The sequence below is a fragment of the Diabrotica undecimpunctata genome, chromosome 5 (assembly GCF_040954645.1).
Source record: "Diabrotica undecimpunctata isolate CICGRU chromosome 5, icDiaUnde3, whole genome shotgun sequence".
Taxonomy (NCBI): domain Eukaryota; kingdom Metazoa; phylum Arthropoda; class Insecta; order Coleoptera; family Chrysomelidae; genus Diabrotica; species Diabrotica undecimpunctata.
Genome location: NC_092807.1, coordinates 17,134,231 through 17,150,319, shown reverse-complemented (window position 1 = coordinate 17,150,319; position 16,089 = coordinate 17,134,231). Strand labels below are relative to the sequence as shown.

Below are 16,089 nucleotides of genomic sequence, written 5' to 3'. Positions count from 1 at the left end.
GATTCAAGGTAATTTCAAATACAAAGTCACAGAAAACAATTTATTTATAGATATGTTTACCAGACCCATAGGTCTGGTATCGTCCGAACAGTAGACAGTGTTACCAGATACAGGGATCTGGTAACGTCAATAAATGTTACTGACAAATTTAATGCCGTCGTGAACGTGTTAAGATACTATAATAAAGTTTTAACTATAAAAACTTTACTTAATTATGTTCAAGGTGAATAATATTATTTTTGCTAAATTCAATTATCGTAAAATATGTTTACAATGTACTGTAATATTTAAAATGGATTTTATGCACCCTATCAGTAAACTAAGGCAATTACGTTTGGAATATTTTGCATATTTAATGCAAATATTTGATATTTTACATATGTGTATGAAAGTCTACATAAAGTTTATGAAATTTCAAATTTTCACAGAACCATGGATATTGATATAATGGAATAAAATAACTGTAGTGTTTTCGCAATCGCCACGAAGTTCAAATTGTAGAAGCAGGCAGTTTCAGGTGTGGGTGCCTATATTGTTATTGACAGGGTCTATAAAATTTTCGTTTAAAAATATTTCTTTCGAATAAATACGAATTTTTATTGACATCGACAATTCTTCGAGGCCTAGTTTTTACCAAGTTCTGACAAAATTCTAATGTAAATGAATCCCATATTTCTTGCAATTTTTCCTTCAATTCGTTGACGGACCTGGCACGATGTTTTCTCAAAGCTTTTTTCATTTCGCGCCACAAAGTCTCTATCGGGGACAAGTCGGGACTGCTAGAAACCCATTCCAGGAGTGTTATGTCATGGTCTTCAATCCATTTTAAACTCTTTTGAGGTATGACAACCTGCGCCGTCCTGTTGGAAGACAAAATCTTCCACTGATGTTTAACGGTGTTCCATAATCGGTAAAAGAGATTCTTCTAAAATATTTAAATATTTGTCCGTGTTTACAATCCCATCGATAAAATGTAACTTTCCCACACCCTTAGACGACATGCTGCCCCAGATCATGACAGATGCAGGAAATTTAACTTTTCTCTTCAGACAGTCGGAATGGAAAGCTTCATTTTTCCTGCGAATGACGCGATTCTTACTGTCTCCAACACACTTCAAATCCGGACTTATCACTCCATTGTATTAAATCCCATTACGACTGAGTCTAATCTTTATGCTCTTTTGACCATCTTGGTCTATTTTTCTTTTGTTGTAATGTTAAAAGTGGCTTTTCCTTAGCCTATAATAAAATGAAATTTATTAAAAACAATTCGTACTAATATTTATAACTATAAAACTTACTTTGTAAGTACCAAATCATAATTTGTGGGCCTCTCGGTGACATGTTGATCTAGAAACATGTCTTCCAATAACGTCACTCCATAAAACGCTTAACTCCATATGATTTGCTCGTCGATTTTTCACTATAATACGTCTTAATGCCCTTCGATCTGCTTCGGTCATCTTACTTTTTCGTACATTTCTAGGTTTTGTGACGACCGAACCTGTAGTTTTGTATCTTCGGACTATATTTCTTACACTATAGCGTGACAATTGCAACATATTCGCGATTTCCGAATTGGATTTTCCAGAATTAAAAAATCTAATAATGTTTAAACAAATTTTCTCATCGATAACTTTACCTCGACCCATTGTACAACCCATAATAGACAAAAAGCTTTATAATACTACAAATACATTTGACATTAAATGACAATATTAGTGTTTTGATGTCATTTTTCCATAGATACCTCTGGATTTAACGTAATTATGAAAAAATCAACGTATGTTGACATAAGTGAATGCATAGCCAGGGTTTATAGTTTATTTTTATGAACGAGAGAGTAATTAGCATAATTTTAACTGGTAGCTCCGATCACTCCATGGGCGTGCTCAAGATTAATTGAAAAATTACTTTGAATAATTGTAAAAAATAAATGAATTATTTCAGTGTTATAAAGTGTTATGTGTATGTAAACAAAAGTGACCTCTTTTATCACACACTATATTAGAACTGACTGGCGTACATTAAAAAGGGTTTTAAAAAATTCACATTTTTTTTAATTTTTAAAAATTACAAAAGAGAAAAAGAGTTTTTAAAACCGTCTAAGGTATGTTAAATAGATGAATAAAAATATTAATATAAAACTTACAGCTACTTGTTACAAATCCAAATCAGATTCAGAAGATGAACTTTCAGAACCAAGATTTATAATAACTGGCTCGATCATTTTATCAGTAATATTGTCCAGCTTCCACATTTTTTCCTCTTCTTTAATAGTGTGATTTACTGCCTTTTCCCAGTTTTCAGGTTTTACATTATTTACGGCCTCCAAAAACAACTGTTTAACATCATGAATTTTAAAAGTGGTATTTTTTCTTGAAACTTCACTCTTTATCTGTGCCCATACCAGTTCAATCGGGTTTAATTCACAATGATATGGTGGGGATCTAAGTACTGTCATTCCACGATTTTTGGCAATTTCATCAATTTCGTATTTTTTAAATTTTTCTTTATGAAGGGCACACAACGAATAAAGTTCCTTTCTTATAGATCCGGGATGGTACGTAATATTTTTTGAACTCCGCCAATTCTGCAAGTCTTTTTTTAACCACTTGGTTGTGGGCAGTCCTTCTATAAGTCTGGAGTGATAACTTGCATTATCCATTACTATTACACAGTTCTTAGGAAGAAGATCTATCATTTGTTCGAACCATTCTTGAAAGACATCAGCGTTCATGTCTTCATGGTAGTCACCGGTACGAGTTGATTCAAAAGTTAATAAACCACCTTCAACAAAACCGTCTGAACTGCCAATGTGTACTATTATCAGCCTGCGTCCCTTTCCTGATGGTGGGTTTAAACCAGTAGATAAGTTATTTACAAAAGCGTGCCTTTGACTTGTAACAGTTTCATCCTGCCAAAATTTATTTGGTGTATGACCCTCGTTGATCCATGTTTCATCAAGATAAAATATTTTTCTTTTTTGGTTTCTCATTTCCTTTATGGTTCTTAGAAAATGTGTTCTCCATATGACAATATCGCTTCTTTCTAATAAAATAGACTTTCTGGGATTCTTTTTCCAGCGGAAGCCTATTTCTTTTAAAAGTTTCCATAACGTACTTCGACTCATTTCTGGGTAATCCTTATCATCTCGAACTGAGACAAGAACTTTATCCAATGTTGGAAATTCTTGTCTAAAGAAAAATGCATGCACTTTCCGTCGAAGTCCTTCTTTAAAATGATATTCTATTTGAAATTTTGGTTTCCCTGGAGCATTACGTGGCATTTGAAAACTACCACATTTCTCTTCTTTAATAACTCTGTAAATCGTAGATTTCCCAACACCAAGTGTACTGCTAACTAACTCAACGGTCTCATCAACACTTTCACATAAACGTTTGTCTGTAAATGATTTAAAACAATTAAATATTAATGTTTTTTCATTAACTGTTAGAGGACCAATTTTTCGGCGTTTACACGGCACTTCCAAATTTTCCATAACACTAGTATACACAATAAACTGCACCTTGCAACTGAAGTACCTACTTTTAGTGAACTGTTAAGAATTTTGAATACGCCACTTGGACCTTCCTATATACAAAATGGAAAAACCCACTATCACATTTTCTGTGGAATAAGTTTAGAAGGTAATTATCTAGTCAATTACTGTCGTAGATTCCTGGAATTAAAGAATTAAATGTTTGATTGTTGAAACCCTTACTTCGTGGAATGCACTCATTTCAGATAAAATAAAACGTTTTATTTTATCTAAAGAATTAAACTTTATTTTGCAAATAGGCAAAGAATTAAACTTTATTTTGCAAATAGATAAAATAAAACGTTTTATTTTATCTAAAGAATTAAACTTTATTTTGCAAATAGGTAGGTACTTATTAAACTTTTATTGGTTATATATAACCAATAAAATAAACATCTTACATTTCTTCTCTTTCTTTCTCACAACTATTGTATTATATTCTGCTCCAACCTTTATACCTGGTGGTCATACTCAATTTAAAATTGTTTTCCTATATACTTCTGTAAACTTGTTGTCAAATATCTGTTTTTCATTGAGTCACCCGTATCAACAGTTTAGGGATTTGCATACATAATTTATTGTTTTATTACTCTCTCATACATAAAAATACACTATAATGATTTTTTTTATTGTTGAAAGTAAATAAAAAAACATAAGGATAATGTTTTTAATAAATATTAATAAAAATGCAGACTATAATTTGTTTATGGTAATCGACTTAAACTGCAAATTCCATAGGTGGGCCAACTGATATGGGAAGGGGCTCTTAAAACCGCTAGAGTTTTTCTTCGGTTCTTATAAATAGTGTTACGAATATATTGAATGTCTTTGATTGTTAAAGTACTGAACTGGGCAGTATTTTCTCTCAAAACCGAATATATTGCCTTGCAAGGCTTCTCACAAATGTCATCGTTTGCTTTACATTTAATACCGACACTCACTATCTGCTTATTTAGTTTTTCAAGTTTTTTTCATGGGTATGTTCTAGTTCACTGCGCATAGTCAAGTTTTTGGCACCTTTAAACAGTGGCTAATCAAGTTTTTGGCTTAAAACAATATAAATTTTGGCTTTACAGGAGCGAATTGCACATCTTCAACACACTTCACCACTTTTTAACTCTTTATGTCTTGTAAATTTCGGAGATTCTACTATTAATACAGGTTTTCCACGTTCACTAAAACTTTTGCTTGCAAATACACTTGAGTGCAAAAAAATCGACTCAAAAGCGATATTTCAGATTACACCTTCTGTTTTAATGTAAGAAGTATGAAAATAACAAGATGTAATGTGCAAACAGTAACTTTATTATTGAACTTACAAAAACCGCTATTTCATTATTTGGAAGACGCATTATAAAAACAATATGCTATACGAACAGAGTTTCTCAAATATTCATCATTGGAATTATCCCAAGAAAGACATAATGAACAGAGAAATCATCAATTACGAAATGAATTTTTTTATTATTCAATATCTGATATTACCACCCCTATTACTAATTACACTTTCCAGTCGATTTCGCATGGATCGGATGACTTTTCTAATAAATTATTGAGGCATTGCTTCCCATTCATCATTAAGCGCAGCCCTCAATTCCATTATGCTCCTTGGTTCATGATTTCTGTTTCGGACCCTTCGTTTAAGCTCATCCCAAACATACTCTATTGGATTTATGTCCGGGCTCAACGCAGGCCAATTTATTGTAGGTATACCGATCTCAGTCAGATAGGTGGTGGTGACTCCTGCATTATCATGCAATAAAATAAAGCATCACCAATAAATCCCACGTATGAAACCACATTTCCTCCAAAATATCTCTGATGTAACGATCCGCCGTTAAACCTCCACCACGTCCTCCACCAGGCACGAAAAGCAACTCGGTTTTCCCATCCATGGAAATGCCTGCCCAAAATATACAAGAACGGCCTCCATATGACACAATTTCTCGTATACAACATTGAGCAAATCGTTCTCCTGGCCTTCTATAGACTCGACGCCTCTTTTCGTTGCCATGTAGGCAGATCCTACTTTCGTCGGAGAATAATACCTGAATCCATTGATGGTCGTCCCAATCCAGATGTTCACGAGCAAATTCTAGTCGCCTTTACTTCTGGGCTGCAGTTAGCTTGGGACTCGTAGCTGCTCTTTTTGGTGTCAGGTTGGCTGCTTTAAGTCTCCTTCTGACTGTCCAAACGCTAGTAACCACACCTCGGACCTCTCTAAGCCCTTCTTTGAGATTAGCACCAGTCCAATGTCGATTTCTCAGAGATTTAGATACAATAAATTGATCATCTCTCTCCGTTGTTGTTCGTTTACGGCCTCCTCCTTGTCGGCGGACATATTCACCAGTATCTTGGTACCGACGATATACTCGGGACACAGCAGATTGGCTTAAATTTAGTCGATTTGACACGGCCCTTTGGCTCAGGTCTTCTCTCAATAATGCTACTGCTTAAGCTGCTTTGACAGATGTGGTATCCATTCGCTATGTAGTTGCGAACTTAATTGACTCATGTTTTAGTGCATCGCTATGGAAATTGACGCCTACGATCTTAACCGAACGCGTTAAGTCGGTGCGTGTCGATTTCAATGAGTCAAATTCTGACCCCCTCTCTACGTGTTGCATTATTTATTTGTAATACGTCACCCGATTTACCAAAAACCAAAACTTTTTTCAAACTCAATAATGAGGATAATAGTTGTACAATAAATATTATTAAATTTACACCTTTTAGATTGAAACAGGAGATGTACTTTCGCAAAATAATTTTGAGTCGATTTTTTTGCACTTGATGTAGTTATTACAAAATGAAAGTGAAAATAAATTTCTTAAACTCCGGGTTTCCCGAAATTATAATCCCCTACTCGGGGACCAGTTGAGTGGTGTCATTAAAGTACCTTAATTAGCATGGGTAGAAATTAAGGTTAGGATTATCTTCTGGTACCTGCTCGGGGACGAATTGAGGGTCGACCGTCCCCGAACAAGGGATTATAATTTCTCGGAATATTTTAAGACACTAAGAAGGCTGCATAGAATGTAAGATTTGCTAAAATTTGAATTTAGTTGACAGTAACCGTTCATTGTGAAACAAGATCTGTGTACTTGTGAAAAAAAACATTATGGAAAGTTTTGTAAGTTTGAGTGAACGTGGAATGCCAGTACTAATAGTAGAATCTGTGAAATTTACCAAACACAAAGAATTAAAAAGTGGTGAAATATGTTGGCGATGTTCAAATCGCTTCTGTAGGGCGAAAGTGTATACCGTGGGATCAAAAAATTTAATTGTGCGGAGTGAAATGGAACATAATCATGAAAAAAATTTGAAAAAGGCAAAGAGGCAAATAGTAAGTGCTAAACGCAAAACAGTTGATGGCAGTTGTGAGAAGCCTTTTAAGGTAATAAATACATTTATCGTCCTAGAATAATTGTTTTTTAGTTCTTGTAAAAACGTTAGCTTTTTAAATATGAAAAAATATTTCGTGTACGTGTAATAGTTTAAAAGTTATTCTAACAGCCGGTTTCCGAAAGGCTGATCATTATCAAAATTAGGTAATCTACTGTGAACAGTCGATTAAATGCATTTTGAGTTGCAGAAACATCGATCAAACTTCAATCACATAACACACATTAACTAATCTAACAAGCAAATAATCGATGATTAACAGCCTGTCAGAAGTATTTTGGGTTTCCGAAACGCTAATTATCGTTTTATCTATGTCAAACTTCTGTCATACTAGCTTGTCAGGTAATCTGAGATTTTTGGACGATTAATCTTATAATCTTTGGTTATGTACCAATGGTTGTAAGTAAATAAAATAAAATCTTTGGTTACCTTGTAAGATACATAAACCTAAGGTGTTTTATAAAAAGCTGTTGTTTAGAAAGAACCCAAAAATATTGTTACAAAGGTTCATTTTAAGAATTAAAGATGATAAATGACAAATTGGTAAACATTAACGAACGACACAAAATTATTAGTTAGTTAGGTTATGTTTGTTTGTTGATTTTCAGAATGTAGATTACACATAAACAGGAATGATGGTAAAGTGAAACAGCAACATTACTTTCTTAATTTAGAGCAAGATAAAGAACAATTCGTACAGAAATAATAAACGATTACAATCGATTCTACTGTTTCCATGTAAAATCGTATGTCAAATAATGTATAATTGGTGATCACGTAATTTTACCATAATTTTCGTTTCGGAAACCTATCGCTTGTTAACAATTGATCAAATTTGATACTTAATTACATGATTGGAGATTTGAATAACGTTTCGGAAACCGGCCGTAAATGTTTCTAATTTAAAAACAACTAACTTTAGAATACGATTTTTGGTTATAAAAATTATTTTTTAAAACTTTTGGTGTACGTGCACATTAAAAGTAAAAATTTTGAACTTTCATACGGTATGGTTCTTCTCAGAGCCTTCTTTCAGTGTGTCATGAATTATGACGTCATATAATGTATTATGTTTTGCGAATTATTGTGTAATTGTAATTGTGTATTATGTAATTATGATACACAATTTGGTTTTCGCAAAGGCCTAGGAACACGTGAAGCTCTTTTTTCACTTAATATACTAATACAAAGATGCCTGGACGTCAATCAAGATATATACGCATGTTTTATTGACTATAATAAAGCATTCGATAAAGTACGACATAAACAATTAATGAATGTCCTGAAATCAAAGAAGATTGACTACAACGACCTCAGGATCATATCAAATTTATACTATAAACAGCGAGCAAAAGTACGAGTTAACGAACAGCTGTTACAAGAAATTGAAATTAGATATGGAGTGAGACAGGGATGCGTATTGTCGCCAATTCTTTTTAATGCCTACTCCGAAGAGGTCCCGAAAAAAGCTCTTGAGGGTGAAACAGGTAAATGGAGGTAAAGGTAAATGGAGTTCCCATTAACAACATTAGATATGCGGACGACACTGTGATCTTAGCCGAAAACATTAAAGAGCTTCAGAGACTGGTGACCAGAATAGCAGAGTATGGAAAAGAGTATGGTCTAACAATGAATGTCAAGAAGACGAAATTTATGAGAATATCGAAAACTCAAAGAAATAACGAGAATCTTCTAATAAACGGAACCAACGTCGAACAAGTGGACAAATATGCATACCTGGGAACAATGATTAACTTCACAAATGATTACAATCAGGAGACCAAATAAGAATAGAAAAGGCTAGAGCAAATTTCAACAAAATGAGAAGAGTGCTATGTACCAGGGATTTAAAACTGGAACTAAGAGTTAGGTTGGCGAGGTGCTATGTTTTTTCGACTTTATTTTATGGAATGGAATCTTGGACCTTGAATGCGACATCAATGAAAAAACTGAAATCATTCGAGCTGTGGGTGTACAGAAGAATTCTGCAAATATCATGGACAGAACACGTCACAAACAAAGAGGTTCTGGGAAGGATGAACAAAGAAATGGAAATTTTAAATACAATAAAAACAAAAAAATTAGAATATCTCGGACATATACACGTGGAGAGAAATTTACCTTGCTCCAACTGATTATGCAGGGAAAGATCCAAGGAAAGAGAAGCATAGGGAGGCGTAGAATGTCATGGCTGCGCAACCTGAGAGAGTGGTACGGATGTACATCAAATGAACTTTTCAGAGCAGCCGTCTCAAAAGTCCGAATAGCTATGATGATTGCCGACCTCTGCCGCGGAGATGGAACTTGAAGAAGAAGATTATGTAATTATTGACGAATCTGACAGTTGTGAGGATTGTACTTATTCACAGGTGAAAAGCTTATGGCATTAAACTATAATACGGCTACGAGCTAATAATTGCGGCTACGAGCGCAAAACAGGTCAGTTTCCCATGTAAATCTAAATAAGAAATTCTGCTCATTTTGTAGTGGAGGCGCGACGGCTCATCGGATCGTGACGTAAGAGGGCTCGTTGGAAATGTGAGGGGACGGGGAACACGTTCAGATAAAAAAAAAACATGGCGGCATATTGCCAAAAGGACACTAATCTTGTAACGGCTCAACGTACAACAACGTGCAAGGTATCGATTCACAAAAAACAGACACAAAGACATTGCCGAAACGGCATTACAACATATCTCCGTTTGTATTGGTCAGATTGCTACATGTAACACGTTAAATGAAAGGGGAGGGGTTAACGAATATGTTAAGATAAAAAGAACTAAAAAACAATGCTAATACGACACTATATTTCATCTTCTGTGATAGTTGTTCAATTTTAACGATAAAAGCGTTAAATGAACGAGGATGGGGTAATGAATATAAAAAACAGACCTAATAAAAAAAAAAGCCTCTCTCTATCTTGAAACAATTCATATATGTCATTGAAATGGATATAACGTACAGCAGCGGCTATCGCTGGAAATAAAATGAATAAGAACGAATACCATTATAGTACTTTTATTACAAGGTGGATTAAATAGTAAACAATATTGTTTATTCAATTTATAAATGTGGAAACATTTAAAAATGACAACAAACCGATCCATTTATTGTTTTTTTATAATAGTATATAATACAAGCATAGTTAGTTCGTTTTCTAGTTATACAATTAAAAGTAACTGTAGTTCAGTAACTGGACTAAAAGTTCTAGTTGTAAGTTTTTTCAAAACAATTAATTTAAAAGCTAATATTTTTGTAAATTTGAAATCCGTTAACTAGTTAAAACAAAAGATTCCGCTAGAAAATTTTAAGTGACACTTAGTCATTTATTGTTATTTATCATAGTTGTTCTACGTAACATTAAAAATATTTAAATAGTTAATTACTACATCTACTTCGATCGGAGTTCGTTAATAATTAAGAATTATTTAATTATCTATTCGTATGATAATTGTTGGCTAATGTAATATAAAAAGACAATGTGTTCTATTCAATATAATATAATATATAATGATACAACTGGAGTTTGTTAAATTAAAAAAACTAATTGTTTGTGTTCTTTTTATTATAATTTTTTGTATATTTTTTACAATATATTATGCCTATTTTTAGGTAAACCCAATGCTTGCCCAATTTATTTGCCTTAGATGATTATTATTTACGTTATACATGTGACTTGCGTTACCAATTATCAAAAAGAGAGAACGTAGATCCTGTATAACCATTTGCATCCGTCGTGGTATGACTGACGTGATGCACGCACATGTCTCGGGAGGTACAAATATACATGCCCGCAAAGAACAATCGGACATCCAGGACTTGGGCTGGGGAGGGTTGGTACTTGGACTAACCAGAGGCGAACCCTCGCAACCCCAATACTCCCCTGATACTCAACCACCCTCCCCCACACGTAACGTTTCATCGTGGGGGACTACTATCTTCATAATTGCGTGGCATGTGAAAGTCTTGCGAAATAGAACCTTCACATGACATCTTCCCCGCGTCAACGTGTCCGGGACAACGTGAGGAGCTGACGGCGCTGTAGTCCTGTTGTGTTTCGTGCACGGGAGCTGAGTCCCCAGTGTTGCCAGGTGACATGAACCATTTTGCGGTAGGGCTAACTTGAAAAATACGGTAGAAAACGGTAGAAATACCATAAAGATATCGAATTTGTTGTTTTTTTACATTATCTAATGCCAATGGTCTATTTAAATGCCTTTTTATAACAGTACGTTCATTTTTAAATAATTTTCACCAGAAAATACATACAAAATTTTTAAAAATATAATTTTTATTAAAAAATGAACCTAAATAAACTTCAAAAACATTAACTGAAATCAAAACTAAACCTAAAAAGTATGGTAAAACAAAACACAACATTGAATTATAAAAAAATCAACCATTAGATCTCGTCAATATCCGAGTTCTGCTCGTAAATGTTTTTATTAAGAAGTTTTCCCATATCATTTTTTACCATAAAATTATAGCAACTTCCGTTGGAGCCAACCCAGCTTCATTTTCATTTGATTTCAAGATTCCGAGAATCTTGAAATCAAATCTTAACTAACTTTTCCTTTTTATTTCGATATACTCTGTACGAGTACTAGAAACCAATTCGCTAAGAATTTTGCTTAGTTAAGGAGATATGTTGTGGAATGCAATTTTTAGATTCCCCATGTCTCTCATAACATCTTTATCAACGTCTGTTTTGCCTTGCAATTCTTAGAAGGCACAGATTAAAGCGAAATTCTGAATTTGGTTTCGAAAATTAGTTTACGATTTTATTATCAGATGTCGCTATCTGCGTCTATACGAAGCCATGTTAGAGTTGCTTCCTAAGACAGAAAAGATTTATTCTCACGTTCAGAGCGATTGCGAAAGCCGTTCTGATGAGGCCTATTAGGCCGAAATACGTATAAGCGGATGCGCAAGCGCCCTGTACGTGAAATCAAATCTTAACTGTCTTTTCCTTTTTAAATAGAGATAAACTGGGGAACATATTTAGTCCACTACCATAATTCATTTCACTTACTTGACTCCAAAATGCTAGTATATCATTAGATTCAGGCCACTCAGTGTTTTATAAAAGTCTCCACTCATTATCTAATGATTGAAGATCGCCCTGATTTATCCCAATACTCCCCAATTTTGGTGAAATATGTGCAATTGAATTAATTTTTCTACTTCGCACCAAATCAAGATTTATGAACTGCAAATCTTCCAAGATGTTATTTTTTATGGGAAACCTTTTTAATAATTAGTCCAGACCCTCTATATAAAATTCTAAACACTTTAACTTTACAAATTACAAGTCATTTTTATCTACACTAGGCGTAGAAATGTCAGAACCAAAATACATCTCCTGTATATTATGAATATGTATATTATGTTTTGTCAAATGCCTAAAATTTTAAAATGCGGTAGAATAAGGTGTTAAAACGGTAGAGCGGTAGACTGGCAGCACTGGAGTCCCCGTTCCGGACTGTGCCTGGTGCGGAAGGACTGTGTCCGGTGCGGCGATCGTTGTGAGTGGGCCTCTTTTACTCTTTTAGTTAACGTAAGTAGTTAAGGGTGGGGTCTGTGGGGCCCAGTTTTTATTTTGCACGATACATTAGAAAAGATTAAAATAAAACTATTTGATATTTTTACAATCGTTTTTATTTCATGTTTAATACATTTGAACCATTTTAAAACCAATGATAAAATTAACATCTTTAATAAAATACAAAAAAAAGTTAACAAAAATGTTCTTATCTTACATTTAATAAACAAAATTCTAATTCTAATTTCAATTATCATTTCAGTCTTCGCAAATCGGTTTAACATGCTCTAAGCATAGCCACTTTTGGCATTTGACACAAAAATATCGTGTTTTACGATTTGGACAATAGGCGCAACGACCTCGTATATTTGGACGCGGAAGCGCTGGATCTGCATGTACTCCGCTTAATTTTTGGCCGATATTTCTGATATTCTTTTGTAAATGAGGGGCTCTTGCTCTGGTTAGCATGTTCTCTCTTGCCAATTGATTTCAGAAACAATCTTCGTTCCGAAATTAGGTCGTTCTCATTTGCATTACATTTATGATTGACGTGAAAGTGTATGCCTGCAAAGTTGAGTAAATTATAAAAATGACCATTGGCCATCTTCGGATGTTTCTGCCTACGTTATAAGCGGCACATTTCTGATCTACTGAGTCAACGCCCGATTTTGTAATGTTATAAAAAGTAATCATATTGGGCTTACAGGCATCTCCAGAATCTTCCATCCAGAATCCAGAATCAATCGAGTCATCATAGTGAAAAGATGATAACAGCGTCACGACTTTTTTCTTTGAGATATACGACACCAAAGTAATAGATTTGGAAAATACAAACATAAACGAGTACTGTAGTCTGCTGGGATCAAGAAGTTCCTTTGGAATCTCCCTTTTATTATTTCGAATTCTTGTAGATTTCGAATTTCCAATTTCGAACAGTTGTAATTTTGTGCTGCTCCAGCATACTTTTTACAATTTCGTAACTTGTAAACCAATTATCCATAGTTATATTTCTAGATGATCCAAACACAGGCTCACATATTTTTTCCACTAAATGGGTGGTTTTAGTACTAACGCGATATGGCCCTGGAAGCTGAGCTCCAACGTATAGTTCCATATTTACCGTGTAAAAACATTTGGCATCCACTAAGGAACATACTTTTATGCCATATTTGGCTGACTTATTCGGGATGTACATGCGGAATTCGCAACGTCCATGTTAAGTAAGATCCAGGAACGTAATTAAGTTTACATTTCTAATTAAATTGGTCAAAAACGGTTCCTATTGGTGCAAGTTTGTCTATGGTTCTTCTTTCTTCTCTAGTATTTACTTCATCAAAACGCAAGCAACGTAGCAAGAATACAAATCGCCTATGAGCCATAGTAGTTCGAAACACCTCTTCGCTTGTTCCATCAGTAGCCCAAAATTCTTTGCAATTTCGGCGGCTTGCTTTGAAAACCCCAGCTAGGTATAATAGACCAATTAACGCCTTTATTTACACAGTATCTGTAGGTCTGGCTTCATTCGGATCTGCATAATTGTTATTTAGTTTAGAACTAAATATTTTTATGTTCTGTACAATGGTTTCGAGAATATTATCATCAATAAAACATTTCCAACACTCTAAAGGATCACGAACGTATGAAATTAAATTAGAACTTCTTGTCTGGACATTTTTTGGAGGCGCATGTTTTCCAGGATACCCCATCTTTTGCATAATAAAAAGTCGCCGGTTTTTCGTATTTGTTTCAAAATATTTTGAAGTTACAGGTTCCTCCTCCAATTCTTCCTCTCATTCTTGTTCTGTGTCTGTGTTGTGGTCACTTTCTTCACACCTGTCTGATTCTGGCTCGCTTTCCAAATCAATATTTTCTTCTTCTACTTCATCATACAGCTGCTGTAATCTTTGAATTTCTTTCAGATAAGGATCCATCACTGACATCTGAAATACAAGAGAAAAAAATAAAAGGCTGGAACATTACTATATTTATATAAATATAACCATAGAAATTAAAATACCTACTTACTCTATGTAGGTTATACTTTTCAAAAAATAGGAAAATAAATTTACTTGTCGAACTCTCAAAAGTTACTCGAATAGTCGGATAGTAATATAAACTTATAAAACGGTAAATTACACCTAAGAAATTTTACGGAAGAGGATGACGACTTGGTAAGAATATTTCTGCTGTGATCACTCTATCTGAACTGTTGTTTTTCAGATAGAATGCTTTGTAGTTTTAGCTTTTTTATTTAGGTATTTTGTCTTGTTTTTATTTAATTGTCATTATTGTCAATATTAACTGACTGTCACGAACATTTTTTATAAGTGTATATTAAGACCAAAAACTTTTGACAATACATATTAACGTAAATATGGTATTGACAATATTAATACTATCAAGTGGCTGAGAGTGAGAAAATTGATATAAATCTTGCATAACAGCATATTATTTGCATTAAAATGGAAGATTCCTCTGTTAAAAATGAAGAACACTATTTTATAAATCTTAAGGAAAGAAGATATTTTTCAAACAAGAATAATGTTTACGTAAGTCGTGCCAATGTCGCAAAATCTGTCCATATAATAAATTTTATACACGGGAACTGGACTGTTCATGATAACAATTAGTTGATATATCTATTTGTTTTGTAGTGATAATTTTATAGAATTTCCTTAAATTTCGCATTGTAACATACTTTTTATTATTATCATTGTCACGTATTTATTTTGTTTCAGCGACAGAGCCCAAAGCTCAGTAATTCAGATACAGAAGACAAATCACCGGCTTCCAATCTGGCAGTGATAAAAGAAGAAATTGAGAGCGAGGATCTTCCCCAACCCGAGCATGCTCAAAAGCCTGTCCTGCAGCCCGCTCCTTCCAAGACACCTGAGCAAACCGCTGATGACGATATGATCATCGAGGAGCCCGGGGATGATTTAGTTTTATCCCCAAGCTTTGCAGCTGTCGAGGAACTAATTCGTGGGGGTAAGTAAAGCCAAAGCTATGAATACCTAAATATAATATTTTGATAAAGTTATTTATTTGTGAGTGAAGTCAGCAAAAGCATAACTTATGTATAATGTTTCTTCTCAGAGCCTTCTTTCAGTGCGTCATCAATTACGACGTCATAATATAATGTATTGGATGTTTCGAGAATTATTTCATATAATTATTGACGAATCTGATAAATGCCAGGGTCGTATTTACCCACAGGTAAAAAACTTATGGCATTAAACTAGTACTTTTATTGCAAGTGGATTAAATAGAAAACAATATTGTTTATTAAATTTATTGTTTATTTTTAATTGTATAAGTATAATACAAGCATATTTAGTTCGTTTTCTGGTTATACAATTAAATATAATTTGCCGTCTTTTTTTGTAATCACAAAAAAATACTGTTTTCAAAAATGTTTATATAATTATTTCAGAACATGTAATGATATACCTGAAACAAAAAAACGGGATGTGGCACTCCGGGGGTGATCGAGGAGAGGAAGTATAGCTTTCTTATCCTCTAGGCAAGGAGCATTTTAATTTAATTTATTTTATTCTATTTTTATTCGATTCGATAATCGACTGCTTTCAATAATCGATTC

General features: G+C 33.9%; 1 protein-coding gene across 4 annotated transcripts in view; it reads left to right on the top strand.

Moving 5' to 3' along the window:
- The window catches only part of LOC140441122 (uncharacterized), a 129,811-nt gene that overhangs the window by 84,967 nt on the left and 28,755 nt on the right, over positions 1-16,089 (top strand). For all 4 annotated transcript variants that reach the window (XM_072531579.1, XM_072531580.1, XM_072531578.1 and 1 more), the window contains one exon: positions 15,227-15,476. In XM_072531579.1, the coding sequence (XP_072387680.1) occupies positions 15,227-15,476 (250 nt within the window). The remainder of the gene's footprint in view (positions 1-15,226; positions 15,477-16,089) is intronic.